A 19,580-nucleotide genomic window follows, 5' to 3' on the forward strand; every position below is an offset into this window, starting at 1 on the left:
CTTGTTACCTGCAGTTTTAGAGAGTGACCTGCTACTTCATCTGAGGGAAGGGGGGAATAAGCAGCAGCAGTGACAATGGAAAAGGTGAATTAGTAATTGTCCACATAGAGATAAAAATGAAAGACACAATCTTTAAAAATACAAAAACAAAACCCTTCGTGGGGTTTATTGGATATTTCATGTTGGCACACATGTTTAAAGAAAAAGCTATTGATAAGCTACATATATTCCCTCATTTCTCTTTCCCGCTCATGTGAAATAGCCACCCATGCCCAATTAATAAAGCACAAGTTACAAAAATAGCAGATTAAAAATACTCCAGATTAAGCTAGCTGAAGTTTGACAAGGGAGGTGGGGAGCTGCCATGATTTGGGGAGGTTGATAGGATACCTCCATCTTTCAGCCCCTCTATTCTACCCTCCACTTGGGGGTTACAAACAAGAAGGCACTTAGTGACAGCCTGAGAGAGATATCCCAGGTTCTTTTTGAGGAGACGGCCTAGGTGTACAATGTGCCCCCATAGCTGAGGCCTCACTGCTGAAGAAACTTCACAAAAGGGTTGTCGTCAGCACCGCCCTGAAGGAAAAAGTAGATGAAGGCCAAGAAGCCAGCCAGCAACACAAAGAGGAAGAGCTGGGGCCACAAGGGCAGGTAACGTTTTGTCCCTGTGGCCCCTTCTGCTGCTTGGGTCCGGCGCTCGGGATGGATGGCACGGCGGGGCTCCACCCCCAGAGTGGACAAGCCAGGTGGTTTCCGGTAGAAGATGCTTTGGTAGGAACTGCTGTCCCTGAAAAGGCAATTCCAGAGGAGAGAGAGATCATTCCTGCCCCCTTCCACTAGGGCTTAGCATGAGCCCCACCCACCCTGCATAAATTAAAGGTAAAGGTACCCCTGCCCGTACGGGCCAGTCGTGACCGACACTAGGGTTGCGCGCTCATCTCGCTCAAGAGGCCAGGAGCCAGCGCTGTCCTCAGACACTTCCGGGTCACGTGGCCAGCGTGACGAAGCTGCATCTGGCGAGCCAGCACCAGCGCCACACACGGAAACGCTGTTTACCTTCCCGCTATAAAGCGGTCCCTATTTATCTACTTGCACTTAGGGGTGCTTTCGAACTGCTAGGTTGGCAGGACCTAATTTATGCAAGACTGCATAAATTAAAGTCTCAGTGAAATTAAGAAGCGCTTCAAAGCACAGTAATGCTGTTTCCCAGCTCCAGTTTGTTTCAGTGGAGCTCATACAAGAGAACACCCTGGTGAATTGTTCTGCAAAGGTCCTTCCTGCTGAGAACTGGTGTAGCACAGTGGCTCTATCACCTGAGCAATGAATCTAGACACCCCTCACTCTAATATCATGTCTGCCCAACGCAAGCCCTTTCCCCCTCTCCCCACCCATCCCCTGTGATATGGCCACAATCATTCTGGCTACCTTACAGAGCAGTTGTAAGGGATACAGAAGATAAATATGTGCAAAGTGTTTTGAAACTCCAGAAAGCACCACACAGATGCTAAACTTTTATTATCATTGTATAACTAGTTCTCAGTCGCTCCAGAAGACAGGATTAGAACCAATGGGTGGAAATGGAAAGCAAGCAGATTTTGGTCTAATCATTAAGAGAAACTTCCTAATGGAAAGTGTTGTTTAACCATGGAATGGGCTACATCGAGAGCCAGTGGCCTTTGCTTCACTGGGGGTGGCCAGGGGCTAGATGGCCACCTGCCAGCGATGGCTATAGTTGCTTCTGGCATTGCAGATCCTGCACTGAGCCCGGAATTAGGCTGAATGGCCTCCAAGATCCCTCCCAGCTCTCATGCTGATGATGACAATTACAGGGCTTGGCATCCACTGCCTGAAGCAGCAGGCTCACCTCTAGGTCACTTAGTGTGACCACCCCTAGTTTTATGTCTGGAGCCAATTTAGGTTCCAGAACTCCTTAGTAGCCTGAGAATAAGCTTGAGCCCTAAACCTGTAGGAAAGCCATCTCCTGGCTAGAAGGTGGTGCCAGACCCAGGAAGGGGGGGGGGGAAATACTGAGACTGAGCATCCATCCAGCATGGGCCACGTCTGCCTCAGCAAGGGGCCAAGCATCTCACTCCACCACCAGCTCTGCCTGGAATATTGTTTCCTGCAGGTGCCTCTGCATTACCCCTGCTTACCTCACAGATGGGACATCCTTCTGGCTAGAATTGTAGGGATACGGCTCTGCAATCTGAAAAGATAGACAGATGCCCATCAGCACAGGGCAGCTATGAAGGGACCCTTCCCTGGGTGAATTGGATGTAAGCCCAGCGTGGGTAGCTTCCTCGTTCTTGCCACAAAGGTGAGGAACAACCTACTGGTTGGCGGGCACTTGGTGCCTCTGGACGTGCCCCACTGGTCAACGATGACACATAACTCTGGTAGGAAGATGTGGACATCTCAGAAGAATTGGCATCCCGGTCTGGGGGAAACAATGACAAAAAGCAAAGCCATTAGATGGAATAGGCAAGAGTAGGGATGGGGAAGGGCGGGCCAGGAGATCTCCCCAGCCAATAGTGCAACAGCATTTTCCCAGGGGGTTGTGATAGCCACATCCCAGCTCTCGTGAGTGCTGTGCTACCTGGGGAAGGGAGACCTGGCCACAACAGAGAATGTACCCCGTCTGCTTGCACCCACCCTTCTCCCATTTGAGGTTCTTGTTGCCACCAGATAAGAGATTATTTGCCAGGCTGCCCCTTATCAAACAGTCTCCATAATTTCCCTGGGGTCTCTCTGTTGCATCCTTAAGAAGCAGAAGTTATTGCTATAGGCATCAAGGTGTTTACATTAAGCTGAGACCACACAGGTTTATGAAACCAGAGATAAATTTACTAAAATGGAGACATATTGAATTTAGAATGTGCAAATATCACAATGAAAGAAATGCAACTCCCCCAAATTAGAGAAACTAAAAATATTCCCTTTGGAGCAAACCTAAATCCAAAGTGGATTACTGCAACCCTCTATCCCTAACCTATTCAGACCCTAAAACTCACCAGGTTCTCAGGAGAATCTCTATTTATGGGTTGCAGCCTTTTCCCTTGCATTGCCTGTATCCCCAGCAATCCCGTTTCTTCTTATCATTCTGAGATCCCAAAGAGGCCTTTGCTGCTTCCTACCAGGCTCAGCAAACTTTTGTATATCATGTGTGACCTCCCTGATTTGAAGACCCTCCTGGTTCCATCTGTTTTTAGAAGCTCCCCATTTCAATCACAGACCCTTCAGGAATCTCCAACCCTCAGATGAGCAACGTGCAGTTCATCACATCAGCAGTGACAGGTCCCTTTTTCTTGATGTTTAGGGCCTTAGAAGCAAACGTATACATTCCCATATGATACACAGACAGTTCAGGAGAGTAAAGCTCAATTCCTTAACAGGTGTATCACAGCTAGGAAGGATTAACCCTACCTATGTGCTGCAACCTCCCATTTGGTCAAACTCCATGCAGCAATTAGGCTTGGGAAAAGATCTTCAAGTGGAGGCCAGATTCAAGATTAATTGCTGCAATGAAGGTGGGGAATCTTCAAAGAGATTTCTGCGATCTTCATGGGAACTGCAGCTGGAAAGGGAAGCGGCAGTCTTCAAAAGGGTCACCCTGCTCCCTGCCAGCAATTAAAAAGCTAAATAATAATAAAAAACCAAGCCTAATTGCTGGGGAGCGAGAGAACCTGTGTCTCAGGTGCCGGTTGCACCCACTTTTGCATTGGCCTTCACCACCACTAGCAGGCGGTTAGGGAATGTGGCCTGCAGCCTGAAAATGGCTCCCCCTTCCTGAGATGGAGTGTGGTGCTAAGTATAGTATCAGCTGATGGACTGAATTCAAGCCCACTAGATGATGTAGCCTTCTGGTCTTCAGCTGGTAGTTGGGTCACAGTAACAGCAGAATTACCACCATATAAGTACATGGTTAAAAAAAATCAGAAATGGGTCCCCAAATGCAATGGGTAAAAGTGGATCCTGGATCTGAAAAAGGTGGAAACTACTGGGGTAGCCAACTCCTGCAGAACGTGAGCCCCATAGCACTAGCAAAGCCCCTGCACAGCACTTCCCAAGCACCCAACAATTACTAGATGTTTGGGAAGTGCTGTGCAAGGGACTTGGGTTATCCCACTCCTCTGCCAGCTGCCCATCTGTTTAGTCATCCAATGGCAAAATGCTGTTAAGTGACTGGCAGCTAGGTTGTCCCACCCACCTGTCATGGTTGGCATGTGGGAGGTGGGGGCAGATAAGGATCTGGCCTGACAGGGCAAAGATGGTTCCCCACCCCTATGCTTCAGCTCTGATTCTACATGGCTGGTTTCTCTTTCCTACCTTCAGTCGCATATGTGGAGCGTCCTTCATGGCGAGGCAAACGGTAATTTTCACTCAGGTAGGACCTGGTGGGACTGGAATCTAGGGAAGGACAGGGTGGGAGAAGATATTTAGCAAAAGGGTTTTCCTCTCCTATTAGATTTCATGGCTCTGTTAAAAATGAGATTTCTAGGCTTTGTGGCTGTGGGGAAATGTTAATGGGGAGAGTGGGAGACAGGCAGCAACAGCAGGCACTGTATTTCTGCACTCACATTATATGGATTTTAGCTTAATCTGTTTGAGGTGCAGAATGTTGATTTTTACAGGGCGTGCCTTCCTTGTCACAGCTAACCCAGGCTGTCGGAACACTGCAAAATCAAAACTGCTCACCTAAATTCACCGATACTTAGTTGCACTTTGTCCCATCAACAAGTCATTGGGACAAGAGATCCTAGACTAGCTTAAAGTTAATTTTCATAGGATTTCGCTTTGTAAACCGCTTTGAGGGGCTTTTTTATAATCAAGTAGTATATAAATTTTATGAAATGAAATAAATGACTAATCTTAGTCTACGTATGAGATACTGAAGCCAAGCTGAGACAATATAAACCGTTTGGCTTATCAATTTTAATTAAAGTATTTTCAGAAAGCAAGACTTGAATGTGGAGACCAGTGGAGCCCCCTACCTTCATTTATATACTCAGAATAGTATTCCTTGGATCCTGGAGAGTCATAGTTTTCTGTTACGTAAGTCCTTGTAGAGCCAAGAGCTGGGAGGGGCAAAATGAATTGGAGAGTTTGGTTTGGTGGCAGCAGCTGTCCTTTGTTCCCCAAAAGTACTAGAAAACTGACAACACACCCGGGCTATGCTGCCCTGCCCTGATCTCCCCTGAAGAGATGATCCGCTTAGTGATAATGATATTGCACCCTGACAAAGCTACCCTTTTTGCTCCCCACATCTCCTAGATTGATGCTCTAATGGTCCCTAAATTCCTCCCTACAAACCGGCTTTCTCTTTTACTGGGAATTCAGGAGTTATTTCTAAAACGTCTCACCTTCTCGCCCATAGTTGAGGTTTGGCCTGCTCTGAGGACTCACAAAGGTCTCTCGGATGTAGCTTTCGCTGGTGGATGGCTCTACGTTTGTAAAAACACATGGGAAGGAGGGGCATTAGCACAAGTGTCTGACAGGGGTCCCTTTCCCTGTTTCCCCCCAATTATTCTCACCTGTGGACAGTGATCCTTTTCCAGGTGAAGGACGCTTTCTACGCTCAGTCTCGTATTCATAGACTTTCTTCTCATAAAGTTTACGGGTTGATCCTGAAGGACAGAATCCAAGCTGGAGGTTAACTCCTAGATGACAAAAGTTTACTGCTCCCACAAGACTCTCACTCATGCCTCTTTCAAACAGCTGCCCACTTCAAAAGCCCATCTGACCTTCCAGCCTTTTCCACACACCCTCTGCTGCTTGAGGATCACGGCAATATTGATGGCATGCAAATACCTCAGTTAACCAACAAGGTTTTTTCAAAACAATTATCCACTTTGGCAGCTTTCTTCTCCCTCCATTCTATCTTCTAATGTTAAGGGACAAACCAGGCAAGATAAAGGCTCCCACATTTGTTCTTTGTGGCTGCTTTTCTTAGTCCCCTTGAAAGCACAGGCTGGTGATTATTGATTTTTAAAAGGAGGACATGGTGAATTCTCCCCATCGTACGCTCCATTCTTCCAGACACCTCTCTCTCCAACCTAGCCAGACTCAGAATAAAGAGCTGGACAGGGTGGTGTGTGACAGGAAGGATCCATCTTCCCTTCTGCTATGTAGAAGGTGGGCTTTTGGGTAGCCTCAGTGTTATTTTTCTAGGGAAAAAAAAGGTGTTGGAACCTTGTTCTCTTATAATGGCAATGGCGCCCACATGATAGGTGCCGCAACTGAGTTCCGGCAAGTTCCAGCTGGAAAAAAAGCCCTGGGTGGCCTGATCCAAAAGAAGACTGGGCTATTGCATCTTTACACATTCAGCGTACAAGAGGGAATTTCAGTACATAAAGCTGAAAACCCTCCCCTTGTTGGCATCTATCTCGAGAGACAATGGAGTGCGCCTAAAAGGGGGGTGGGGAGAAGACAATTGGTGTGTTAGCAGCAAACCTGGGGTGCAAACCTGCCCAGTCCCAAAGGAAAGCGGAACAATATGTTTGGCACCAGCTTGGCTGCAGGAGTTGCCAGAAGGAGGGCGTACAAGGTGCCAACCAACCGTCTTCGGGACTCTACTCCAGATTGGTTTAGGATTTATTCTTTAGCCTTTTCTTCTCCTGAAGATGTCCCACAAGGCAGTGGAGGTTTAGGATCAGAGATTTCCTTCTCCTAGATGGGTTACTTTCCCAGGTGGACAAGCCTTGGCATCTGTCTCTCATTTCCCACAACAGAACATGCAGAATCCACCTTCTTTACCATTCTTTACTATTGTCTGCTCAGTCCAATTCTCTTTTACATCTGTCCACTCTAACAAATTCCCCTGTTTACACTTTATATGTAATCTGTAGGCCTGGCTTACTGAGTTTTCCCTTTCTAATCTCCAATTGCAAATCTATTTCTTTCCCCTGAGAGAGACAGGTGTAGTGCTAGAGTCCATACCAACAAGAGGCCCGTGTGGGATGCTGTATTTCTTCAAACGGGCAATAAGCTCTTTATCTGTCAAACCTTCATACGCCTCCATGGTGCTACCTAGAAAATACAGAATGGGGTTGGGGGAGCATGAAGGGAGAGTTACACACAGTACTCCTCATGCCATGATTTTAAGAGGAAATAAATAGATATAAATATATTTTTAAAAGACTACACCAGCAATTAAAACAATTCACCCTGAAACAAAATGCAAGCTGGTAACAAATGAGATTGTGACAGGTTCCGCACAAAGAACCATTTCATAAGTGGGGATGATTTCAGTGAAGTGGGCAAAACGAAGTCAGGCACTCACAAAACCAACTACATAAGATGAACTAAGGCAGGGAAACAAAAATAGTCTGCAATCCTAAACACAGTTCACAGAGAATTAACTTCCATGGAACTCAATGGGACTTACTAGTAAACATTCCTAGGATTGCTCTGTGCATCCAGTATCCAATAAAAGGGATTGTGAGGGGAATGTGACAAGAGAAACTATGGAAAATTAAGTGTTTTTTTCCTCCACTGTCCCAAGAGAGGTGAGACAGGCCCCAAAGGCAGCATTGCCTCAGCCAGAGCTCTTAACACTTACAAGCGATTGATTGCTAATGGGTTGGGCAGGGCAGGGCAATGTGATCTGAAGCAAAAGCAGTTTATTGACCTTGCAAATGAACAGTTGCCAAAGTCTATAGAAAGGGCATGTAATTTCCCAACTACTCACCAGGTGGTGAGAAAGGGGACTGACCTCCTCCTGCTCTTGTAGAATTGGCTGCAGATAGAATACATTTCAGGCACATCCAGATGGATTTAATACTAAATATGTGATTTTCAATTATTATTTTTCTTTAAAAAAACTGAACTGGGAAAATATCCAGATTAAGATTTCACAAACACGTGTACATATGCAAACACCCACACACATTTTTAAGCCCTGCTAATTTTAAATGCTATAGAAACATATAAAAATATTTTTCCCTAAATGTTTCTGCAAAAATTCAAAGTATGTGGAAGTGGATGCCAGATTCAATTCTCCTGTTTGCCTGGTACTGGATAGGTGGATGTGTCACCTGGCCCCGTGTCCATCTCTCCAGGCAGGAAAGGAGACCTGGGCCCCAGAAGCCTATTTCCAGCTGGCCTCCTGGGTGTTTGATACACATTTTATACACAATAGTGGAAATTTTACAAACATTACAAGTTTCTTTTTAAAATACGTAAACATTTTAAGTGATTTTAAACTTTTGGTACTGAATGAGGTACAATATGACTGGTCTCCTCTTTTAAAAAATGGGGGCAGTTGAAGGTGGGGAAGGGAACACGAGAGAATATTTGCCGCATCAATCCAGACTACATAAATTTGCAGCAGAATGAGCTGCAAGCGGGCAAAGCCCTGAACTCCTCCCTGCTGCACATGTTCGCCCGGAATGGGGGAGGCAGTTCAGCAGGAAGAGCAGGCGGAGAGGGAGGCTGGAGGCGGGCAGGTGCCCGGTGTTTCTCAAGAAGGGCAGCCTGCCAAAGCCGGGGGAGGCGAGGGCGCGGAACTCGGGTCTCGCTCCCAGGAAAGAGGCCTGTCGGGGCTCCAGTCCCGAGCAGCGCCCGGAGCATCCCTTAGCCGGAACGCGAAGGCCGAGGGAGGAGCGTCAAGCGAGCGCGGCCAAGTTCCCCAAAGTCAAGGCCGCGGGGCCCAAAGCGACGGCGGCACGCCTCGGGCGACGCGGCTGGGGAGCGGGCGGGCGGCGGCCGCGGCGAAGAGCACTCGCAGCGGGGAGGGAGCGCGGCACCCGCCGCGCCCCACGTGCTCCATTCCGGCGCGGCTTGCCCGAAGGGGCGGCGGGCGGGCGGCCCCGCTCGGCCTTGGCGCTGCCAAGCCTTCAGCCCTAGCCCCTCTCGCGCTCCCTCCGACGGGCCCCGGCGGCTCTGGCCCCCGGAGCCCCAGCTCGGTCTCGGCGTCCCTCGCCCGCCTGGCCTCCTCGGGAGAAAGGCCTCGCCCGCCCGGGCAGCCGCCGAATCCGGCCACGGCCGGCCGAAGGGCGCTCGGCGGGCGGGGAGCGGCCAGGGGGAACCCGCCCGGGGGAAAGACGCGAGGAAGGCGAAGCGGGGCGCCGCGCCCTACCTGCTGCTGCTGCGGCTACGGGCGCGCTGGGCCGGGCACCATCGCCGAGTGACTCAGGCGGGATCCCGCCTCGCCGCCCTGCTCCGCGGACCCCGCCCGGCTCCGGGGCGGGCCTCCGTCGCGCGCCCTTCCCTCGGGCTGCTTGCCAGCTCGCGCAGGCAGCGGTCGGCCCGACAATGGAGAGGAGACGCCCGCCGCGGCGCCCTTGCCTCGGGAGCTGAACCCGCTTGTCTGCAGCGGGGCGCACGAAGCCGGACGCCCCGGGGATCTGGACGCGGGGAGTCTCTCCTCGCCTTGGCCGAGCGGGTGGCAAGCGGGACTCACTGCAGCGCAGTTTGGGGGAGAAGGGGAGACAGGCAGCCGGACATCTAGCAAGGAAAACCCACCTCTATTTTATATCTATGAAAATTTTATATTTAATTCTCGGTTTCTTCCTTGCCAGACAAACCTAGAAATATATTTTTGCCATTCTTTGAAGCATCTTGTTATGCCTACTATTGGAGCCGCTTGAAATAAAAATAGCATTTTAGACAAAATATTCATTTGTATAACCAAAACTCTGCCTATTAGAGAGAGTTTCATTCTTCCCCATAACTCAATATTTTTTCTTACATCTTTCCATGTCTTTACATAATTATTTTGAAATATATTGGAGTTTTTCACTGTTAACCATATTTCCAGATACTTCACCTTTTTCTCAGTTGTCAGCCCACTGGCCATCTGCCAACCTTTTTTTGCCTGGGCATCCATATTTTTCACTAAAACCTTAGTTTTAGTTTTATTTGTTTTAAGACCTGCAACTTCTCCATATTTCCTTAAAGGTAAAGGGACCCCTGACCATTAGGTCCAGTTGTGACCGACTCTGGAGTTGTGGCACTCTTGGAACTTTGAAGTGTCAGGCACAGCTCTAATGGCTTTAGCCCAAACGTAGCAGAGTTTTCCTGCACAGCGAAGAAGCTAGTTGAGGTGGAAATGACTAGTCAGCTAGACTCAGAATAACTATTTACAGGATTTATTAAAAGGAAAAATAAAACCAGCAGAGTTTCTGCATACAAAACAAAGCAAAATAAATCCTATCTTTCTTTCTTTCTCTCTCTCTCTCTTAACCATACACAGCACTCCTACTCCTAACACACCCACCTAACACAAACTGTGCTAGCATTCCTAGATAACAGAGTTGAGTGCTGGTCGTTAACCAATCAGAGTAAGTAGCTTCTAGGTCAAGCAGACCTTGGCTTTCTTCCAAGAGTAAATTGACACTGCCTTGAGTTAATTGTGTGAAGCCAGAATCTGTAAGTTTTCGTGAGAATCAATTAACAGAAACTGAACACCCCCTCACAGATTCTGCTGGACAATTAACATCAAATAACACCTATGCAGGAGATTATTTTTCCAGCAAACCTAAACCCTTGCACATTTGCTTGTTCTTTATCTTTGCCAATGGTTTAGTTAATACATTGCTACATTTTCTTCACTTGGTACATAAGTACATGTGATTATATTGTCTTGTACACAGCAACGTACATTTTGGTATTTTACAGAGATATGTTTGGAACGTGATTTGAAACCCTCTGTTTTACTTAAGGTTATACAAGCCTGATTATCAATGTAAACTTGTACTGGTTCTCCACAATTTACATTTAAATCTGCTAACAAATGCTTGAAATAAATCACCTCGTTGCACAATTCACTCAATGCGGCGTACTCGGATTCCGTTGATGACACACTTACAACGTCTTGCTTACGTGACCGCCAGCTGATTAAAGCTCCACCGACCATTATGACTAGTCCTGTGACAGATTTTCTATCTGGCAAATTTCCCCAGTCACTATCACAGAAGCAACTCAACATTTCATCCTCTGAAGAATTTAATTGTAACATATAGCCAATTGTCTGTTTGAGGTATCTCAGAACTTGTTTTACCCCTTTCCAGGCATTTAGTGTGGGTTTTGAGACCAATCTACTTAATATGCCTACTGCATAGCTAATATCAGGTCTGGACCACTGTGCTAGATACAATAAACTTCCAATTACAGAATGATATACATCAGGATGTTCAAATTCAGGACTCTCATCTATATGAAGTGTTTTTATGAAACCTGGATCCATAGGCACCACTGCCCCTTTGCAATCCTGCATCCTGTATGTAGTCAGTAGTTGTTTAACCTTGTTCTGCTGACTAATTAGGCAGCTGCCATCTTGGGCCCAGCACACTTCCAACCCTAGATATGTCCTAACCGGGCCTAAGTCTTTCATTCTGAACTTACTGGACAATTGCTTGCCAAACCTTTTAGTTTGTTTATCTGTTTTGCAAGCATACAATACATCATCTACATAAATCAGACAAAACTCTTGATCACTGCCTGTACCACGTACATAAACACAATTGTCAGCTGTACTCTGCTTGAAACCAAATGACACTAAGGCCTCATGGAAACATTTGTTCCAAGATCTTGCCGCCTGTTTGAGACCATATAGAGCTTTGTTTAATTTCAACACTCTATTGGAACCTCTCATAACCAGGCGGTTCGGCTAGGTATAGGTCTTCTGATATTGATATTGATATTGATATTGATGCATGTAAATATGCAGTCTGGATATCAAAATGGTTTAACAGGAGTTTTCTCTTTGCTCCAAGCGTTAGAATCAACCTTACACTGTCTCCCTTAGCAGTAGGGGAAAAAATCTCGTCATAATCTTTTCCAGGCCTCTGAGAGTATCCTTGAGCCACTAAACGAGCTTTGTATTTGTACTTTCCTGTCACCAGTGGTTTACGTTTGTACACCCACCTGCAGCCTACAATCTTTGCCCCCTCAGGCGCTGCTACTGGTGTAAAGACCTTGTGCTCATTCAGAGAGGACATCTCTTCCTCCATTGCCTGTTTCCAGAGCTCTGCCTCCTCTTTTGGTAACTTTAACACCTCCTGAAAACTCTTGGGCTCTGCAATTACACTAAACACATTTGCAGTATCTGGAGAAAAACGCACCGGAGGCACTCCTTTGTTTTGTCTTTTAGACCTTCTGGGAGAAAATTTTTCTTCTGACCCACTTTCCTCCTCAGAACTACGACCTCTCTTTTGTTGCTTAGCAACTGGTCTCTGGCTAATTCCACTTTCTTGAGAGCTCTTATCTGAACTTTCCTCCCCCTCAGACTCTGATTCTCTATGTTTACCTTCAGAGTCATGAAGCTCCTGGGAAGGTTCAAACCAAACCTCAGTATTGGCATGTAGTCTCTCCCAGCCACTATGTTCACAAAAACTGGCATTCCTGGAGATCACAATGTCATTTGTCCCTTCAGCAAAGCGGAAACCTTTTCCCAGCTCCTGGTAGCCCACAAACACTAACTGTTTGGTCTTAGGATCTCCCTTCTTTCTCATTTGTTTTGGAATTAATACCCAGGCTTTTGATCCAAACACATGCAAATGGTCAATTTTGGGTTTTTTCTGAAACAATTTAAGGTACGGAGTTGTACCTATTGTTTGATGAAAGAGCCTATTTTGGAGATAACACGCGGTGAGCATGCTCTCCCCCCAATAAGACATGGGCAAATCAGCATCATCAAGCATGGCAAACATCATATTTTGTAAAGATCTGTGTTTTCGCTCTGCAACGCTATTCTCCTCTGGGGAAAAAGCGTTCGTTTTTCTATGCCCAATGCCACGCTTTTGTAACCAATCTCTAAAAGCATTTGACATAAATTCACCACCTCTGTCCGTCTGAATCCTTCTGAGTTTAAGGGACAGAAATCTTTCCACAGATGCCACCCAGCCTTTAAATTTAGTGAACACGTCACCCTTATTCTTCATGGGAAAAACCCAAGAGTAACGTGTGGCGTCATCCACAATTGTTAATGAAAAATGCGATCCACCCCTGCTTACAGGAAATGGACCAATTACGTCCATGTGAACCAGCTGTAGCGGTGACTCACTAACTCTGTCACTTCTGGGGTAAGAGACTCTGTGGGTTTTAACCTTTTTACAAACATTACAATCAAGGTACTTGTTACAACTCTTTAAATTACCCCCATCAGCCAATTCAGACATTTTTAGTACACTTTTCCAGCAAGCATGCCCCATTTTCCTATGCAATAAGTGCACACAGTTGTCATGTATAGCTTTGTTATTCACTGCAGGCTGAGATTTACTGACTACTGCTGCAACTTGAGATCCTGCTTTAAGCCAAAACAAGCCTCCCTCTGACTTAGCAGTGCCTAAAATCTCACCAGCCTTCTTAATAATACAACTGTCTCCTTCAAAATACACTTTAAACCCAGCTTTTAGCAAACAATCTACAGACATCAGATTGCTCCTTAATGAAGGCACACAAAGTACATTTTGCAGGCATTCACGAAAACAAGGAACAAAAACTGCACCCCCCGAAATCACTTCGGAAGTACTTCCGTCTGCTAGGGCTACCTGGCTGTGCTGTGCTGAGTTCTTGGAAACAAACAATTCATCTGAATTTACGATGTGCCGAGACGCTCCCGAATCGACCACCCAGACAGCTTGTTTCTCATCAGCAATCTTGACCTCGGCGGTCACCAGCTGAGCCGACTGTTTTCGTTTGAAGAATTTCTTTTTACGCTGCTGCTGCTGCTGATCTCGTCTCTGCTCCTGAGACTTGACCAACTCCGGACATTGTCGTTTTAGATGCGCTGAAGACCCACATCGGAAACAACGCCTAACAGCAAACGCTGACTCCTCACCGGTACGCTGCTTTTGCTTCACCTCTGGCACGGCATGAGAACTCCCTCCAAACCGCCCGCCTGTAGAAGCCTCTGCAGCAAACGACCTTTCTTGCCTCTTCTGCCATTCTTCAATCAAACGCCCAGTAACATAACTGACTGATAAATCACGCTCCTGTATGCCTTCTAGAGACAAAACTAAATTATCCCAGCTTTCCGGGAGAGAACTCAAAATAATAGCCACCTTCTCCTGCTGGTCTAACGCACAGTCTCTTTCCTGTAGCCCAGTAAACTTTAACTGTAAACTGTGTAGGTGTTCCTGCATTGTAACCCCAGGCTGCAACGTTGCCTTGTACAATGCCTTGTGAATGAACAGCTTGGAAACTGCTGTCTCACGCACATGGAGTTCTTTAAGTGCTTGCCACACACCTCTAGCTGTCTTGATTCCCCTCACATACGGCAACTGGGAATCTTCCAGCCCCAAAACAATTGTGGCCCTTGCTCTTTGGTCTTTATCGAGGTCTTCATCATCAGGCTTCGCAGGAAACTTACTCACCACTTGCCAGAGACGATCCCTCTGCAGCACTGCCTGCATGCGTTCCGACCACAGCAAGTAATTGGAGTCATTCAGACGCTCAAAAGCCATCTGAACTGGTTGTGAGGCCATCTTGAGAGCGATGTCCCTGGAACCCGGAACCGGCTACTCACGACCACCGAGAGAGAAAACAGGAACCACAGCACCCAGCACTAGCACACTGCAGCTGTTGTCCTTGTGTCCACTGCGTCACCAGCATCAACACAGCAGTCAGGAACCAGCCAGTGTCCATCTGCTGCACCAACAGGAACAACAACTTCCGGAACTACTGGAACCAACACCGTTGATGCTGACACCACCACAACTCAGGCTGGCAGCACAATACCCATAACCTCTTGGAACTTTGAAGTGTCAGGCATAGCTCTAATGGCTTTAGCCCAAACGTAGCAGAGTTTTCCTGCACAGCGAAGAAGCTAGTTGAGGTGGAAATGACTAGTCAGCTAGACTCAGAATAACTATTTACAGGATTTATTAAAAGGAAAAATAAAACCAGCAGAGTTTCTGCATACAAAACAAAGCAAAATAAATCCTATCTTTCTTTCTTTCTCTCTCTCTCTCTTAACCATACACAGCACTCCTACTCCTAACACACCCACCTAACACAAACTGTGCTAGCATTCCTAGATAACAGAGTTGAGTGCTGGTCGTTAACCAATCAGAGTAAGTAGCTTCTAGGTCAAGCAGACCTTGGCTTTCTTCCAAGAGTAAATTGACACTGCCTTGAGTTAATTGTGTGAAGCCAGAATCTGTAAGTTTTCGTGAGAATCAATTAACAGAAACTGAACATCTCGCTTTATTGGCCAAGGGAGCCGGTGTACAGCTTCCGGGTTATGTGGCCAGCAGGACTAAGCCGCTTCTGGCGAACCAGAGCAGCGCACGGAAATGCCGTTTACCTTCCCGCCGGAGCAGTACCTATTTATCTACTTGCACTGGTGTGCTTTTGAACTGCTAGGTTGTCAGGAGCAGGGACCGAGCAACGGGAGCTCACACTGTCATGGGGATTCAAACCGCCGACCTTCTGATCGGCAAGTCCTAGGCTCTGTGGTTTAACCCACAGCGCCACCCCCGTCCTTCTGTGCCACCCACATCCATATTTCGTTATTTCCTCCAATAACTTGGGTACACTTGTCAATGGTTCTTCTACAGAAAACACCACATCACCCACAAAGGCTTTTACCTTATAATTCCGTTGGCCCATCCATATCCCCTTTATGTCAGAATTATTTATTACCCTCCGCATCAACACCTCTAAGACTGATACATGATTGAAGCAGTGATAAGGGGTCCAGTAATGGTAAAAGATGATTGCCTCAAAAGATGGCAGAAGGATATTTCTAAGTTTGTCTGGCGGGGGTGGGGTGGGGGGCAAAAGGCCAAGGATTAAATATAAGATACTTACAGATATAAAAGAAAGAGGCAGTTTTGCCCGCCCAGACCTCAAACTGTATTATGAGGATGCATGTTTGGTGTGGATTAGGGACTGGATAAAACTGGAATAGGAAGAAGCATTAGATTTGGAAGGTCATGATAATAGATTTGGATGGCATGCATACTTATGGTATGGGAAAGGGAAAGTGCACAAAGGATTTTACAACCATATAATCAGGAGATCACTAATGAGGTTGTGGGAGAGATACAAAGATTTAATAGAACAAAAAACACCTTGGTGGTTATCACCAATTGAAGCTTCGTTACTCAAACCACTTGGCACAAAGGGGAAGTGGCCTACATATAGAGAGAGATTTGCTGAAAGACCAAGAAGGAAAATGGAAATTAAAAGATTATGAGGAAATATATCATTTTCAAAGTTGGTTACACTACAGACAATTACATGAGATGTACAAGGAAAACAACAAGAAAGGGTTTAGTTACACAACTTCTACATTTCAAAAGGAAGTTATAGAAGAAGAAGTGAAAATGCTGAAGAAAGCATATAGTATCTTGCTAGAACTGGAGACAAAAGATGAGGAGGCGGTCATGATCAAATAGGCACAAGATATAGGACATAATGTACAATTTGAGGACTGGGGAAACTGTGAAAAATAGATTTAAAATTTACAAACTGTTCTCTTTTGAAATAAAATTACATGAAAATGATGTATAGATGGTATATAACACCAGTACAGATAGCAAAAATGTATAAATCTGGGTCAATCACATGTTGGAAATGTAAAGAAAAAGAAGGGACTTTTTTATCATATGTGGTGGGAATGTAAGGAAGTTTAAAAAAACCTTGAGAAATGATATATAATGAATTGAAAAAAAATGTTTAAATTGACATTTGTAAAAAAACAACAACAGAAGAACTTATTTATGTATGCTACAACAGCAGCAAGAGTCTTGTTAGCACAACGATGGAAGAATGAGGAAATACCATAAAAAGAACTGTGGCAAGAAAAATTGATGAGCTATGCGGAATTGGCCAAATATAAACTGCGTGAAAAGGACAACCGTGACTTCAAGGAAGAATGGTATCTTTTTACAAACTATATAAAAAGACAACAAAATGAATTGGACTCTTTGGCAAGTTTTGAATAAACATTCACAAATTTATTAGCTGAACATATGATAGATAAAGTAAGGATATGTACAATTTTACAACATGCAGAAAACGATATATGTAAAGAAATCAGGGAGGGCAGCTGAGGGAAGTCCTTGGTGGGGGGAGAGGGAGGGGAGGGGAAAAGGGGGGGGAATAATGTAACTGATTAAGAGGATTGGTAAATTGTTATGTGGAAATTGGTTAATAAAAATATTTTATTTTTTTTAAGAAGAAGAATAAGCAGTGATAGGGGGGATCCTTGCCTTGTCCCCTTCTGTATCTTACATTTTTCCTGTAATGGCATTATTTACAATCCGGTTTGCAGTTTGATCTGTATAAATTGCCTTAATTCCTTTTATGAATATGACTCCTAATTCCCATCTTTTTTTGTAATAACTTATTCATAAATGACGAAAAGCAAAAAGAAATTCAATAGGGACTAATCTAAAGTTCTGCACCAACATAAGATGAGGGGTACCTGGTTTGCTAGTAGTACATGGGAAAAGGATCTGGGGGTCTTAGTGGACCACAAGCTTAACATGAGTCAACCTGAGAGTGATGCAGCAGCAAAAAATGCTTGGAGCACTTCAGGGTTCAGAGCCCCTGAGCCAAGCTGCCTGGCAGTTCTGGAGGTATAGCTGATCTTCCTCCAGCAGGTGAAATGCAAAAGTCAGGCTGTCAGGGGGGCGCTCCTCCGCATCTGAGAGTGCAGAGTGCAGTGGGGGGCAGGTCTGAGGGATCCACTCCCTGCTCTCATTTTATCCTATACTCACCCCTAGGGAAGGGATGTGGAACCCCAGCACATCCGCAAAGAGAAGAACATGGGACAGGTGAGTTCGTCCCAGAGCCACTGGCAAGGCTATTCTAAGAGTTTTCTCTTGTATTCCAAGTCCTACTACAGGGGAGGGACACCCCAGGCTTTAGGCGCCAATCCTGGCCTTCTCCCCAGAACATGGCTCCCCAGGGAAGGTGCCCCTCCCACTGACAGCTGCCCCCTCCCCTGCCTTGCCCCGCAGCCCAGCACCCTGCTTCCTCCATCGGGCCCCACATTGGTCGCTAGGGGGGTTGGGTTTCCAGATGCTGGCCCAGATGGACTGTGGGTCGATCCAGCCATTTGGCTCTGTACATCTTTGGACTAGCTGCCCCCCCCAGCTCATTCCTGCCCTCTTCTGTCCCAAAAAGGAGACCACTTGCTCACCTGACGTCATGGACTGCTCTGGGCCTTGCAGGGGGGGGCCACCCTGTTGCTGCGTCTTAAGCACCTGAACCTAGAAGAGACAAGACAAGAGAGCGACTCAGAAGCCGGCAGCCCCAATTCTTGGGGGATGTTTGTGTGTGAGGAGGGCCATATGGCCCGATTCCTTCCATCTCTCTGCAGTTCAGTGACCTGAAAGGGCATCACCTGAAAGGGCATCACTAGGAAAGAGGCAGCCCAGACCACAAAGGGCTGGCAGAGAGAGAAAGGAGGGCCCAAGTGCTATGGGTTCAAGAGCTCCAGCCCAAAGGAAAGAGAAGCATTGCCAGCTGTTTAGGGGCTGCTCTGCCTCATTTTCTTAGGACAGCCCTGCCCTTCCTAGAGAGGGAGGCAACCCCTGGGAGGGTCCTCCAAGCATCAAGGTGTCCCAGAAGAGGAGCAGAACATGAGGAAGGTGGTGGAGTCTTCCTTGGCGCCAGAGAGATCCCCAGGAAGGGGGAGAAGGCTGAGGTCATAGGGCAGCTGGAGAGATGCAAAATGGAGCCAGGCATAGTTGGAGGGCTGGACTAGGAGGACCTGGGAGAGCAGGGTTCGAATCCCCACTCAGCCATAAAGCTCCCTGGTGGACCTTGGGCCAGCCTAGCCTACTTGGCAGGGCTGCGGTGAAGATAACAATTGGTGGCTGGGAGAACCATGAAGGCCACCTTGAGCTCCTGGGAGGAAAGTGGGCTAGGAATGTCCTAGTAAATGTAAATGATGAGAGGGGAGAGAAAAGGGGAAGACAGGGGAACATTGTGGAGGAGCTGAGCTCTCTGGAGAAGACTGGCCGGGTTGATTTCCAGAGAGCCAGGGCTGTGCAGGGGACCCCACGACTCGCCCCCCACCCCCCAGGAGACCAAGAGAAAGCAAAGGAATGCTACTTACAGTCTGTACATTTTGTTCACGGAAAATTCCACCCCCTCTCTAAAATAGCTAACTATCTAAAATGCCCGCCAAAGCCTAACTCTGACCCCACCCCCAGCACTTAGCCTAAGCCTAAGCCCAACCCCTGCCCTAACCCTACACTTACCCCTAACTACTCCTCTCTACACAAAATAAATATACAGTGGTACCTCGGGATATGTTACCCGAGGTACCGTATATGGTAACGTAATTTTGAGTTACAAACGCGGCAAACCCAGAAGTGTATACTTCCAGGTTTCACCGCGTGCGCATGCACAGAATCACTCTGCACGCTTTGTGCATGCGCAGAACCACCGCCTCCAGATATGGACTTTTTGGGGTAAGTACGGAGCCCCAGGATGAATTAAGTTCATATCCGGAGGGTCCACTGTATACAAAATATATACAAAATGTGCACATGTGCACAAAATAAAAAAGTAAAATAAAAAAATATGAAAATAAAGAATGGAAAGTAAATTTAAAAAGTAAAATAAAAGTGTTTAAATAAAAAGTAAAATAATAAATCAAATCAAAATAAATCGAATCA

At 46.5% G+C, this 19,580-nt stretch overlaps 1 protein-coding gene across 6 annotated transcripts; it reads right to left on the reverse strand.

Annotated features, from left to right (window-relative positions):
• Positions 1-131: 131 nt before the first annotated feature.
• On the reverse strand, positions 132-19,546 carry EMD (emerin). Of its 6 annotated transcripts, none has more exons than XM_083719688.1 (11): positions 19,016-19,546; positions 18,095-18,164; positions 7,688-7,735; positions 6,937-7,026; positions 5,532-5,624; positions 5,361-5,441; positions 4,992-5,075; positions 4,327-4,407; positions 2,334-2,437; positions 2,154-2,206; positions 132-787 (listed from the first exon to the last, which is right to left on the reverse strand). In XM_083719688.1, the coding sequence occupies exons 2-11, from the start codon at positions 18,102-18,104 to the stop codon at positions 532-534; spliced, it is 900 nt and encodes a 299-aa protein (XP_083575814.1). In that variant the 5' UTR covers positions 18,105-18,164; positions 19,016-19,546; the 3' UTR covers positions 132-531. The 6 variants fall into 6 exon arrangements, with proteins under 6 accessions (XP_083575814.1, XP_083575815.1, XP_083575817.1 ...); XM_083719689.1 differs by having other exon boundaries at positions 6,937-7,022; positions 7,684-7,735; XM_083719691.1 differs by lacking the exons at positions 18,095-18,164; positions 19,016-19,546 and adding an exon at positions 9,077-9,125 and having other exon boundaries at positions 6,937-7,022; positions 7,684-7,735.
• Positions 19,547-19,580: the final 34 nt, after the last annotated feature.

This window comes from Podarcis gaigeae (assembly GCF_964106915.1).
Source record: "Podarcis gaigeae genome assembly, chromosome: 17".
Classification (NCBI taxonomy): domain Eukaryota; kingdom Metazoa; phylum Chordata; class Lepidosauria; order Squamata; family Lacertidae; genus Podarcis; species Podarcis gaigeae.

Bases quoted from the DNA above. Each gene is read 5' to 3' on its own strand.
- EMD (XM_083719686.1), bottom strand. From the start codon at position 7,763: ATGTGCCTGAAATGTATTCTATCTGCAGCCAATTCTACAAGAGCAGGA. The intron at 7,027-7,687 runs GTGAGTAGTTGG...TGTATTTTCTAG, and splicing joins GTCCCCTTTCTCACCACCTG to GTAGCACCATGGAGGCGTAT. The intron at 788-2,153 runs GTAAGCAGGGGT...TTGCCTTTTCAG, and splicing joins AAGGATGTCCCATCTGTGAG to GGACAGCAGTTCCTACCAAA.